We start from the raw sequence: 13,864 nt of genomic DNA on the forward strand, positions 1-13,864 counted from the left end.
ATTCTGCGTCGAAAGTAGATCTAGCCTTGCGGACCAAACATTAACATCGAAGCCGATTGACCTGTAGAAGGATGTAGCATTTTCCGGTAGGTTAGCAAAATGTTTGACAGCTCTAAATTGAGTTGAGACTATATATATTTCGTAAAAATTAACACTTCAACGTTTAAACAACGTTTAAACGTTTGACGTAGCGCTCAGCCTGTCCATTGGTAGCAGGATAATACGGTGCTCCCATTTTGTGCATTACCCCGTTCATTCGTAAGAACTGCTGAAAGGTTTCACGACACATGTTCACTGTGTTTTCAGCTGTAATCGACCTAAAAACTTGGATTTCCGGCCACTTGCTGTACGCATCTACCAGAATGAAGTTGTCAGAAACGCGTCAAATCTACTCATTTGTGAAAAACCCGTACCTTGTCAATAATAAGTAAAAGTAGGTGAGGCTATTCGGAATGACGTAGTACCGATGTCGGATGGACTTCATTCAGACATCATATTGAACTTTCAAACAAATTTTACTCATTTTTTAGTAAAAGAGTTTTAGTTGCAATGAGTAGCTGAGGATAAGCGTGTACCGCATAGAAAATTTGACAGTTCATAAATTTTCCAGTCGACCGACGAAATCGGGTGCTTCGAGGTCGATGGATTAATTAACCGACTAAGTTGGGTTCCGTCGGTGAACCCATCTCGTCACCATATTAATCTCCGGATTTAATCTGAATCTGGTTCCTAATCAATCGATTTAATTGGTTGAAATAGACCGATTTCAACAGATTTCGTCGGTCATATTTAATCGGTTGTCGTGTCAGTAGACATCCATGTTAAACCCCCATAAGAGTCGGTGCAACAATCGACCGATTAATTGGTGGTCAGTTTTCCAAAAACTGGAAAAAATGGCTTCACCCGAAACGTAAATTGGCGAATTGATTTTGCGCAAACAACTGTAAAATCCTCAACTCTATTGGCACATCGGAAAACAACTCGGAATCGTTCAGTCAACGGTGAATCGTGTGATTTAACGTTACTACCAAACTCTGAGCATCCAACGGAAGGAGCAATGCGGTCAGAACCGATGTTCTATTAGTGATCAGGATCACAAGCCTGTAGTGAAAGCGTGCTTCAGTCAGGGATGTGGCCAAAAAGTTGAATCTGTCCAAATCTTTCGTTCAGAGAACAAAGGACCGGGAGGTACTGCATACGTACAAAGTGTAGAAAGCTTCAAATCGTGACGAACGGCCAAATACGGTGGGAAAGTCACGGGCCCGGAAACTATACCCAGATGTTGATGAATCCTCATTGTCTCATCATGAATGATGAGACGTCAAGGCGGACTTCCGGGGCTACTGTTCTTCACCAGCCAGCCAAGCTTGATGTTCCAGAGGAAGCAAGGAAGCAGAGTTTGCCAATAAATACATGATTTTGCAAGCGAACGGCACATGTGGCAAGTAGAGTGCGTCGTTCGTGTTTACCGGAACTTTTAACGGGGAGTTCTACCTCAAGGAGTGTCTACACCATTAAATTATACCAATTTGCACATTAAGGGCACAAAACCTAACTTAAATTAAGTGTTGTTTTTTGTGTTTCGAATTCATCTCGTCAGTAACTAGCACCATCTGGGTGTCTAGTTAGACGATGTATCTAAACTAGTACCCAAATTAGCACTAGTTACACACAAAAAAAATCCAAACAGTTCACACGACATATGTGAACGTCAAAAGTAACTGAATGATGTCCCGGGAAGCAAATACAGAAACTCGGAATTCAGATTGCATATTGCCAGGCGTTTGGCTCCTGAGCCATAAGACAAGAGTTCGTTATTGCTTTCTCGTCAGCAAACCTGTTGACGATAGTCAACAGGGTAGTTTCCGATAATATAATCTCGAATAAAACGACCGTAGAGTAGGATTTCAATGTGCGAGATTATATTATCGGAAACTACCCTGTTGACTATCGTCAACAAATTATAATATTCGTTTAGTCCCTTAGCTATTATTAATGTTTTAATTTGCACCGCGCCAACTAGTTTAGTTCATATAATTCCAATTTCCATTAGCATATTAATTTGGAATAGAAACTCGTTGTAAGACAACGTAGAGCAAATCCACTATAATTTCAACACTCACTTTTAGGCAGATTAGGTATAAGATTTTAGATGTAAGCTAAGTATACGATTTTAGATATAAGCTAGGATAAGATTTTAGATATATGCAAGATTTTAGACGACTGCTACGATCAGAACTTATTCTTCTTTTATCTAACTCACCCAAGTGACAAGTGTAAGTACCTGTCACTCCCAGTTGCCCAACGATCTCGTTTGTTAGGGTTGACTTTTGGTATGTGGACCAAGGTGCTTCATGTAGGGTGTCTTCATCAATGGTGCTAGGGTGAGTTGAGGTAAGGCGCGCGCACTTGCGTCTAGTTCAAGTGACACTCCTCCCCAGTATGTCGATCCGATGGTCGGCTTACAACTGATCGCGCCGTACGTCTAACACAGCCAGCTTGACCACCGGGCGCTCGTAGACACCATTCGCAGTTTTTACAGTCGCTGCTCTGATTTTGCCGTCCTTACTGATATTAGTACCGATAATCTTCCCTTTGGGCCAGCAGTTTCGAGGTAGATTGGGGTCGGCAATTACTACTACGTCACCAACTTCGATTGGTTTTGTGTCGACATACCACTTTGTCCTACGGGTGATCTCTGGTAAGTAATCGCTCAACCAACGTTTCCAAAATTGGTTCGCCAACACCTGTGATGTTCGCCAAGTCCTCCGCAACACATCACCGCTATCGTTGAAGGTACACAGCGGTTTTGTACCATCAGAAGATCCTAGGAGGAAGTGATTCGGTGTGAGAGCAGGAGCAGATTCGTCGTCTACCGGAACATGGGTCAGCGGCCGTGAGTTCACGGTGTTCTCGATCTCGGTCAGTAGATTCCGGAGTATTTCGTCGTTGGGCTTCCTCGATGGACAAATCGACATCAGATTCCGCTTCACTACTCCGATTAGACGCTCCCAACTGCCGCCCATATGCGGCGACAAAGGAGGGTTAAACTTCCAGCTGGTCTCTGCACTGTTGAACTCTTTCATAACGTCTTCCATATTGACCTGCTTTGCTGCTTCCTGCAACTCTCGATTCGCCCCGATGAAACAGGTTCCACGATCACTGTTGATTGTTCTTGGAGTTCCTCGGCGAGCTGCAAAGTTGCGGAGACCCATGATACACGAGTCAGTATTAAGCGTCATGCACGTGACTAACATACCCCAACGTTTCTCCACCCTGCGACCTACGACTACTTCCAGCGGTCCGAAGTAATCAATGCCTGCATGCGTGAATGGACGAGCAAAAACATCGAGTCTTTCATACGGGAGATCAGCTATCGTTGGTGGCTGCGGAATTGAGCTGTTGTTTTTGCAACGTTGGCAGTCTTTGCGCACTTTTGCGTAAGCGGTAAGTAGTCGGGGAATCCGGAATCTTTGCCGCAATTCGTTCATAACTGTCTCGTGGTTTTGGTGATGATATTTGTTGTGGTAGTGTGCAATTATGAGCGTAGTAGTGTGATGGTTACGGGGTAAAATGATTGGATTCTTGGCGTCTTCAGTAGCCAACGCACAGGCGCTTATTCGACCACGCATTCTCATCAGACCATGTTCGTCCAACCAGGGTGATAATTTATACAGGGAGCTGGCTTTTAGCACGGACGAATTGGATACCCCACTCGGTTTCAGAAGGATGGATACTTCGTCTGGATAGGCTTCTCGTTGAGCTTGGCGTATCACGTAACGTTCAGCGACCAGCAATTCTTGCGATGTAGGGGGTCCACATACGATGGGCCTATTCTGGTTCCTCAGGCAACAGTTTGCTGGGAAACGATGAACAACAATGGCAACGTTAATCATCCGCTTCCAACTGGAGACCTTTATTGAAGTGTCTGGCTTTATTAAGTGAACTAGCAGACTCGGACGGAGTTCAGTGTCGGTTTTGCTTCCCTTCACCAATTGATGTGGCGAAGCTTCTTCCGGTAGCCAGAGAAATTCCGGGCCGTTGTACCATCTCGAACTGGGGGTCATGTCTGGCGATTTCTCCCATTTTGTAGCATCATCTGCGACATTAAGTTTGGTCGGGACCCAGCGCCATTGATTCACCTCTGTAGCTTCCAAAATCTCACTCACCCGAGATGCGATGAATGGGGAATATCGGCGATGGTCGGAGTTCAACCAGCAAATCACGTCTCTGGAATCCGTATGGTAGAAGAGCTTATCTACGGGAAAGAACAATGAGTCGACGATCGACCGAGCGAGTCTCACACCGATGACTGCAGATTGACACTCTAGTCTCGGAATCGTATGGTATCTCAGCGGTGCGACTCTAGTTTTGGCGGAGACGAGGGAGGATCGGACGACTCCGTTCTGTACGAAACGCAAGTAGCAAGCAGCGGCCATCGCGTTCTCACTCGCGTCCACGATTGTGTGTAATTGGACATGTTCGTAGTCGCGGGTGAAGTTTGAGCGCAAGCATCGCGGAATCTGTACTTGTTCGACTTGAGGCAGTCCTCTCAGCCAGATTCGCCATTTTGTGAGAATGTTGTCGTCAACCTTATCGTCCCATTGAATTCCGGAGCGCCAAACTTCTTGCAACAGAATCTTCAAATAGACGAGAAACGGAGCGATAAGCCCAAGAGGGTCGAATATCGTCATCAGAACTCGCAGTACTTCTCTCTTCGTTGGCCGACGATGACCTTCTAATAGGTCACGGTCGTAGCGATCCCAACCGACCTTAAAGGTAAAAACATCTGCTTCGGTACACCACCACATGCCCAGCACCTTTTCCGTGGCAATTTCTGGCGAAAGGTCTAAATTCTTGTCGGTGGTGTTGTTCTCCTGCAATGCTTTCAAGACACTTTGAGAGTTGCTGGCCCAATTGCGGATTTCAAATCCGCCTTGCGAGTGCACGAATGCTACGTCCTGTGCAAGTTTGATCGCCTTTTCTTCGGTGTCGACGCTCACTAACATATCGTCTACATAATGCTGTTTTTTAATGACTTCTGTGGCTGCCGGATATATCTGCGCGAAGCGATCTGCATTCATGTTCATCACATACTGGGCACAACTCGGAGAGCAACAAGCGCCAAAAGTCATAACTCTCATCACGAAGACCGCAAGCTGCCCATTTTCATCCCTCCAGTAAAAGCGTTGGCACTGCTGGTCCGGTTCCCGAATCATAACCTGGTGAAACATTTCCCTGATGTCACCAGTCAAGGCGATAGGGCTCTCACGAAAGCGGATCAACACGGTGTACAGCGAGGACAGTAGGTCGGGGCCTTTGAGCAGTGCCGAATTGAGAGAGACTCCGTGTACCTTGGCTGCTGCGTCCCACACCATTCTCACCTTCCCGGGTTTGTTCGGATTCGTGACCGGGAATACTGGAAGATACCATGTACGCTGGTACGACTGCTGTAGCTCATTCTCTGTCAGCTTCCGAATATAGCCTTTACTCAAGTGATCAGCTATTTTTTGAGTCAGAGTTTCGGCGAGTGCTTTGTCCTTGACCATACGTTTCTCCAGGCATTGAAAACGATGCAGAGCCATCGCTTGGCTATCCGGCAGACGCGGATTGTATGAGCGCCATAGTAGGCCCGTTTCGTAGCGTTGTCCCGTGAATCTGGTCAAAGATTGTTGAAGAGACAGGGCTGTTTGGTCCTCGACAGAAAGCAGCACTTTTTGCGGCTTCGTGATTCCTAGACTATCCAGCGAGAAATAATCCTTCATCGCCTTGTGCAGATGTTCGTCCGTCTTATCCAAATCGCAATTACTAATATGGTAGACGGAGTGTACTGGGCTTGATGCTAGATCGGTGCTCCCACCTCCGCAGATCGTCCAACCTAAACGTGTCTTTACTGCGATCGGTTGACTCGGTTTGCCTTCGCGGCAGTTAAGAATCATACTAAGGTGCAAATCTTTAAGTCCGATCAAAATTCGTGGTCGAACGCCCTGGTATGATGCAATCGGTAGTCCTTGCAGGTAGGGGTTGACCTGCGACAGTTCCTTGATGTCCATTGTTTGGAACGGGAGCATTAGTTCGTTCACTGTGCGGGCACCGTTGATGGTATAGCTCTTAGCACCACTGTGAATACCAGCTATTTGTAGTTCAACGATACGTGAGTTCGTTTCATGACGCTGTGTTCCACTGGTCCAGTGCAGACACAATGGCTTAATTTCTCCTTCCAGCTCAAGTTCGTCAGCCAGCTCTTCATCTAGCAGTGTAAGGGCTGATCCATCATCAAGAAATGCGTAAGTTCGCACAGATCTACGCTCTCCATGAAGCATTACGGGTAGGTAGCGGAACAATGTGTCGCTGGTTTTTGTTCGATGTGTGTGACATCCATGCGTCACCGTTGAATTCGGTTCTGGAAATTCGTTGGTATTTTCTGATGATATTGATGTCGAGCTCTTGGACGTCCCTTCAGTAGCCAATGAATGCTGCCTCTGGTCGTTATGAAGCAATGCATGATGCTTGTATTGGCATCCATTTTTTCCACAGACTTTTGCTTGACACATACCGTCGTGACGACAAAGACATCGCCGACAGAGCGAGAACTCTCGTACAATGGCCCACCTTGAATCCCGAGAAAGCTCCAGAAAACGTTTGCACTTGTCGATGGTCTTACAATCAGCTTTGCACACCAAGCACACATCGTTTGATCCATTTGCGCTGGGATTCACAGAATGTGCGTTCAAGAAGTTCCCTTTCTTTGCAGTACTGCGGGACTCGCTCTGTGTTGGCTTGGTACTCATGTTGCTTGGGCACATCAGAGCACTTGCCGCTTCGGCTATGGTGTAAATCCAGGTACTGAATGCCGCCAAGTTGACAGCCGGAAGAGACTGCCGATGTTGCGCCCAGTTTAGCTTCATCGTGGGTGGCAGTTTGTTGACAAGCTGATGCAGGAATGTAACGTTGTACAGATATTCTTCCAAGCCACAGGCGTCCACTGTCGCACAATAATTCTCCACGCTAACAGCAAAGTCCACAAGTGTCTCAAACTTGTCTTCCCTTATGGTTGGCAGAGCGCAGATTTTTTCGATGAGCGAGTTAATTATGGCTTCCGGTTGCCCGAACATCATCTTTAAGATTTTCAGCACACCGGAGACGTTGGAAGAATGTACTAGCCGACTCTTTACCGCTTCATAAGCTCGTCCTTTTAAGCTCCGTTGCAATCGAAAAATATTCTCGTCGTTCGTGAAACCGCACATAGCCGTCGTACTGTTGAATGTTGCTAGAAAGAGAGGCCATTCCTCGGGGTTGCCGGAAAACTGAGGCAGATCCCTCGAGATAGCATGCCGCGCCGCTATCTGCTTACTAGTCAATGAACCGCGATCTTCTTCGCGTTGGGCGGAATATCCGTGGTATGGGTTTTCGTGGTGCACCGACGCCGCGATATCCGATGCTGATCGATGGTTCGTACGGGAAATCATACTAGCTCTTTGCTGGCTTTCCTGATGAGAGTGTCGACTGGAGTGAGCATATGGGACGAAATCAGAAACTTGTTGGCCATCTACCCACTCTCTTACGGCACTTCCTGCGCTACTTAAATTTGATCCCGTCTCATTAGCTAGTTCTTCCAGCAATTTATATTTCTCCTCCAAGTACGTTCTTTCTTGCTCCGTTTTCTTCGCGTTTAGCAAGCGTTCCTCCTCCAGCTTGTTTGCATTCAGAGCGCGTTCCTCCTCTAACTTTTGCAGCTTTAGTTTGGCGAGAACATGCGAGGTTCTGCTGGACGTATGGGATACAACCGATTTAACTTTACTGACCTTAAGTGTCTGCGCGTTGTTGGGATCCGAATTCGAAAGTACAGGAACAACAGGCAAGGTTGTTTCTTTCGTTCCATCTGGATTCGAGTTGGACCCCGAAACCGGGTTCGGGTTTGTACAACCTACACAGCTCCAAGACATATCTTCGATATTCCTTCGATGACTCCAACAGAGCTGAAGTGAAACCATTGGAGACACTTGTCGCAGCTCACCATTCCCTCGTCGTCTTCTCCGCGGCAAACTCGGCACGACCGGCCAACGTGAGAGGTCTCCGGGTCAGCCGTTCCACCCGTGCTCATCACTTGCTTACTACCTGGTTTTGCACCACGATGGCCACCACCGGCGCTACTACCTTTATTTGATCGGCCTCTTCCCGACATAACTGGTTTGATCGCGGTCATTCGTAAACGAATATTATAATTTAGCATTTTTTAATCGAATAGATTGGATATCAGTTCAGCTTAGACAAACTATATTATCGCATAAAACCTAATTTTATTTTCTATTTGGATTCCTTAGTACCTATATTTAGTTGAATAATCCTTCGGGGAAACCACCAAACCTCGACCTTTTCGTGCCCCTCGGTACACAGTCTCAATAATATCGATCATCTCCTGCTTATCCTCCAATGGCCAGTTGATTTTGTTGTTGTTACCGGTACCCAAATCGATCATGATATGCTTATTCCGGAAGAAGAACATAACCGTACAGGGATCGTACAACTCGTACATTTTATTGAAATCAGGAACTGCCGTAATATCAACCAGATAAATGACAGCGAAATTTTTCACCTTCTCCGCTATGCTGTACATTACCTCATCCATTTTCATACAGGTTGGATCCCAATCGTGGCCGAAACGTATAACCTGCGGAAAGTTAACGTTGGAATTGTTCCGTGGAAGAAACTGCAATTATTTCAAAGCCCTCTTACCACGACTCGGTCCTCCTCCGATAAGATGGCCTGGTCCACTTGCCAGCCGTTGTGTAGATGCGCTAACATGTACGACATTCTGATCCGATTTCAAAAAACTTGTCTTAGGACTTAGACGATATAAAATAAAAATCGAAAAGCACCTAAGCAGGGATGAGATTGTTTTGATTGTTTACTTTTTAATTTCGGAACGAAAATAAAGTAGCTCAATTTTTGACGTTTAGGTGTTAAACTTGCATACAAGAAACACGCTTCCGAAGAAGTACTCAACACGCAGAAAAAAATCAGTAAAAACAAATACAATAATATATATTTGGTAAAAATTAACAAATTTTGGTTTTAAATAACAACTTTTCCGTTTGATATAGTGACAAACAAGATTTAGGTTTGATTCGATCAATACTGTTGGTTGAAATTACCTACAAATTCATTTGTTGGCTTTTCAATAGCTTGAAACAACAAAATCATGAATAGTTTAACCGAACAAACAAGTTCGAAGAAGCAAAAAAAATATCTTTAGTATTAACCAAAAGAGAGAGCAACTCAAATTTAGTTGAAATCAAACAAAGATTCTATTGGTTTTTAACAAAGTGATCAGCTCGATCTAAAAAAAATTATTTTGTTTCAATAATGTTTTTATTTAAAATACAAACAGAAGTATTTCTTGAACTAAACCAAATGCATGCTTTCAAGAAACGCCCGTTTCAGTTTGAACCAGTCATTCGTCAAGTTTTATTTTCAACTAAACGTTTTGTTGATTCAAAAAGGCCCGATTCTTCTGCGTGTGTGCGCGTGTATTTTAAACGACAAATGTGTGAATAGTTAATGAGAAATTGCATAAAAAATCACAGCAGAATAAAAGAGACAGAAATAGTGATTATGCTAACTCTACACATTTTATGAGGTTTTTCATTGAAAAGAGAATTTTTTACAGTTGGCTTTTAAGCCGTAATCATATGTTTGTCGAGAAATTTACGTTAAAAGAACGTATTCTTTAGGTAGTTTTATTTTTGCGTGTAGATTTTTGATCGAGTAGTTTGACATTGACCGGTCTACCAAAAAACTGCTCGATTAAATTTTGTTTCCTTGATATTTTGACAGCTGTTAACTCCACTGATCTTTCCGATTTCAGCAACATCTATTCGCCGACGTCAGCTTGTGGTGAGGAGTTTTCGCAACTGTGCAATGCGGTTTTAGTGAAATTCCACCAAATTATTTGTATAAAAGTGTAGTTATCTCGAAAAATTTCTCTATAAGCTTTTATTAGCGTCCACGAAGATGGTAATGTATTCTTGGCGATATTTTATTAGTGATGCAATGTTCCTGCCAATTTACACCTAATTTCTATTATGTTGCAGGCCACGGAAAGAAAAGGAACGTTCAAGGTGGAGTACCTGCAGAAAATCGAACGGGAAATGCAGGAGCGCTGGGAGCGAGAAAGACTACACGAAAATGATGCTCCCGCTGCTCAGAGGAAGAGTCCGGACGATAAATTCATGGTAACCTTTCCCTTCCCGTACATGAATGGCAGGCTGCATCTTGGCCACACTTTTTCGCTGTCGAAGGCAGAATTTATCGTACGGTACCAGCGACTTAAGGGTAAACAAGTTCTGTTTCCTTTCGGGTTTCATTGCACCGGAATGCCTATCAAGGCTTGTGCTGATAAGCTGAAACGGGAGATGCAGGAATTTGGTTGTCCACCTGTTTTCCCTAAGCATGAGGAGGTGGTGGTGATTGAAGAAAAGGACGTGATTCCAAAAGACAAAAGTAAGGGTAAGAAGAGCAAGGCGGTTGCAAAAACTGGTGGTGCCAAGTATCAGTGGCAGATTATGCAAAGCCTCGGATTGAAAGATGAGGAAATCAAGAAGTTTGCTGAAACGGATCATTGGTTGGAGTATTTTCCTCCACTTGCCATACAGGATTTGAAGGCTGCTGGGTGTCACATTGACTGGAGACGAACGTTTATAACGACCGATGCAAATCCGTTTTTCGATTCTTTCGTTCGTTGGCAGTATAATCGTCTGAAGGCACGTGGAAAGATTATGTACGGTAAAAGACATACAATATTTTCCCCAAAAGATGGGCAGCCTTGCATGGATCATGATAGATCATCAGGCGAAGGTGTCGGACCACAAGAATACACTTTGATAAAAATGAAACTTACTGGAAAACGCCCAAGCAAGTTGGCAGCCGTGAAAGCGCCCATTTATCTGGTCTGCGGTACTTTGAGACCTGAAACAATGTACGGTCAGACCAACTGTTGGGTTCACCCCGATATCAAGTATATTGCCTTTGAAACCAACCGAAATGGTGAGGTTTGGCTTTGCACACGACGGGCCGCTAGAAATATGTCATACCAAGGCTTCACTACAGTTGAAGGTAAAATCGCAGAAATCGCCGAATTGATAGGTCAGGAAATTCTAGGTTTAGCCCTGTCCGCTCCTCTGACAATACACCAAACTATTTACACTTTGCCGATGCTGTCTATTAGAGAGGATAAGGGTACTGGAATAGTAACATCGGTTCCTTCGGATTCTCCGGACGATTATGCCGCTCTAGTAGATCTCCAAAAGAAGCCTGCTTTTCGTGAAAAGTATTCCATAGCAGATGAAATGGTTCTACCATTTCAACCAATTCCAATTATTGATGTACCTGGTCTAGGAAACTTGAGTGCCGTTACCGTTTGTGAGCAGCTGAAGATCCAAAGCCAGAATGACCGTGACAAACTGACGGAAGCTAAGGAATTGGTTTACCTTAAAGGGTTCTACGATGGCGTTTTGTTAGTAGGAGAGCACGCAGGAAAAAAAGTTCAAGACGTCAAGAAAGATTTGAAGACCTATCTAGTCGGCCGGAACGAAGCAGATACTTACTATGAACCGGAAAAGTTGATCATGTCCCGTTCTGGGGACGTTTGCGTTGTGGCTCTGTGTGACCAGTGGTACCTAAACTATGGTGAAGAAAGCTGGCAAAAGATCGCCTTAGATCACCTGCAGACAATGGAGTTGTTCCATGACGAAGTTAGGCGGAACTTTGAGCATTGTCTCGATTGGCTCCACGAGTATGCATGCTCGCGGACCTATGGTTTGGGAACGAAACTGCCGTGGGATGAGCAATGGTTAATTGAGTCCCTGTCAGATTCTACGATTTATATGGCATTTTATACTGTAGTGCATCTTCTGCAGGGAGGCTCCTTCCACGGGGAGAAACCCAGCCCGTTAGGTATCACCGCGGCGGACATGACACCCGAAGTGTGGGATTATATTTTCTTCAGCGAGGCGAAGTATCCCAGTAAAAGCAAAATTAAGAAAGAACATATTGAGAGACTGAAGAAGGAATTTAATTATTGGTATGTTTGCTCTTAACATTTTTTCAACTTCCATGAAATTTTATATTTTGGATGTTCCAGCTTCTTCGCTTTTTTAAATAACGAAATTATCGATTTGCAGGTACCCAGTTGATCTGCGAGTCTCAGGAAAGGATCTCATTCAAAATCATCTTACCTTTTTCCTGTATAACCACGCGGCAATATGGCCCAACGATTCATCTAAATGGCCACGAGGAATCCGCTGCAATGGCCATCTGTTACTGAACTCGGCAAAAATGTCCAAATCTGAGGGCAATTTTTTGACCCTCTATGAAGCGATCGCGATGTTCAGTGCCGATGGGACACGTCTTTGTTTGGCTGACGCTGGAGATAGCATAGAGGATGCCAATTTTGTGGTTAGCACTGCCGATGCCGGAATCCTGCGGCTATATACGTTTATCGAGTGGGTTAAGGAGACGTTGGCTTCCAAATTTGCCCTGCGGAAGGGAAAGCAGGATGATTTTAATGATGCCGTATTCATGAGCGAAATGAATCTAAAGACGAAAGAAACAGACGAGTTCTACCGTAAGATGCTATTTAAGGAAGCACTGAGAACAGGTTTCTTTGAATTTCAGTCGGCTAGAGATAAATACAGGGAATTTTGCGGATCGTCAGGGATGCATGTAGACTTGGTGGTGGAGTTCATTAGACGACAAGCTCTTTTGCTTGCTCCGATTTGTCCTCACGTGGCGGAGCACGTCTGGGAGCTGCTGGGTAATAAATCCAGTATAATGAAGGCCACCTGGCCACAGATTGGAGCGATTGACGAAAAGAAAATAAAATGTTCCGCATATCTGTTGGACGCTGCCCATTCTTTCCGTCTGAATTTGAAAAGTGTATCTCAGATAAAAACTAAAGCTGGTAAGGCAGCTCCGCCACCGGTAACAAAGCCGACAGAAGCCACCATTTGGGTGGCCAAATCTTTCCCACCTTGGCAATCGTGCGTGCTGAACACAATGCGGGAATTGTTCGAAAAAAATAAGAGCTTACCTGACAATAAAGTACTCGCAGCCGAGTTGGGCAAAAAGGAAATTTTGAAGAAGTATATGAAACGTGTAATGCCTTTTGCCCAGATGGTGAGAGAGCGTGTTGAATCTGCCGGTGGACCCGGTAAAAGTGCTATGGATGTGTCTCTGGACTTTGATGAGCGAGAGGTTCTACAGAGAAATTTAGAGTATTTGAAGAACACATTGGAGCTGGAATCGCTCACTATTGGATTTACTGACCAATCTGAGGCACCCGAAAAAATTAAAGAAGAGGTTCGTCCCGGTGCACCGTATATTATATTCACGGTAAAACCTAGCGTGTCCGTTACGCTGGAGAATCCCGTGGAGCGTTCTGGTCTTTTTACTGTTAATTTACACCTTTCCGAAGGTGATAGCAGTAGAACCTTCAAAGAGAAGTTGGCGAAGCAGATTGGATATAAAGGTATGGGTCAAAGTTCACAATCTGGTGGTGTTCGCGTATGTTAATATAGTTTCATCTATTTCAGCTGATATTCAAGCTTTAGAAATTCTGCGACATGAAGATCCGGTGCTCGGACCACGAAAACTTCCTGCTTTCCAGGACTATCGCACTGGTAAGCTAACGCTTGAGGATGGAACGCTCTCAATTGATACGGACAGGAAGCAGGTTTCTCTGACAAACGATAAAGCTCAAAGTTTTAATATCGGAACTTCATTTGTTTATGTTATTAATTAGATGCGTCGTATTACAGGAGGCTCGTATTATTTGGAAGGCGAAATAAAATGGATAAATTTTGAA

The 13,864-nt window shown here is 44.6% G+C and overlaps 3 protein-coding genes across 3 annotated transcripts; 1 reads left to right on the forward strand and 2 right to left on the reverse strand.

Moving 5' to 3' along the window:
* Nucleotides 1–2,462: 2,462 nt before the first annotated feature.
* Nucleotides 2,463–7,946, reverse strand: LOC131679455 (uncharacterized). Its single transcript, XM_058960185.1, has one exon. It carries the CDS (start codon nt 7,944–7,946, stop codon nt 2,463–2,465), a length of 5,484 nt encoding a protein of 1,827 aa, XP_058816168.1.
* Nucleotides 7,947–8,260: 314 nt separating this feature from the next.
* On the reverse strand, nt 8,261–8,931 carry LOC131684170 (thioredoxin-like protein 4A). Its single transcript, XM_058966813.1, has 2 exons — nt 8,737–8,931; nt 8,261–8,671 (listed from the first exon to the last, which is right to left on the reverse strand). Exons 1-2 carry the CDS (start codon nt 8,812–8,814, stop codon nt 8,321–8,323), a joined length of 429 nt encoding a protein of 142 aa, XP_058822796.1. The 5' UTR covers nt 8,815–8,931; the 3' UTR covers nt 8,261–8,320.
* Nucleotides 8,932–9,868: 937 nt separating this feature from the next.
* LOC131684169 (leucine--tRNA ligase, cytoplasmic) lies at nt 9,869–13,864 on the forward strand. The gene is made up of 4 exons (XM_058966812.1): nt 9,869–10,017; nt 10,095–12,082; nt 12,183–13,528; nt 13,593–13,864. The coding sequence occupies exons 1-4, from the start codon at nt 10,015–10,017 to the stop codon at nt 13,799–13,801; spliced, it is 3,546 nt and encodes a 1,181-aa protein (XP_058822795.1). The 5' UTR covers nt 9,869–10,014; the 3' UTR covers nt 13,802–13,864.

The sequence above is a fragment of the Topomyia yanbarensis genome, chromosome 2 (genome assembly GCF_030247195.1).
Source record: "Topomyia yanbarensis strain Yona2022 chromosome 2, ASM3024719v1, whole genome shotgun sequence".
Classification (NCBI taxonomy): Eukaryota; Metazoa; Arthropoda; class Insecta; order Diptera; family Culicidae; genus Topomyia; species Topomyia yanbarensis.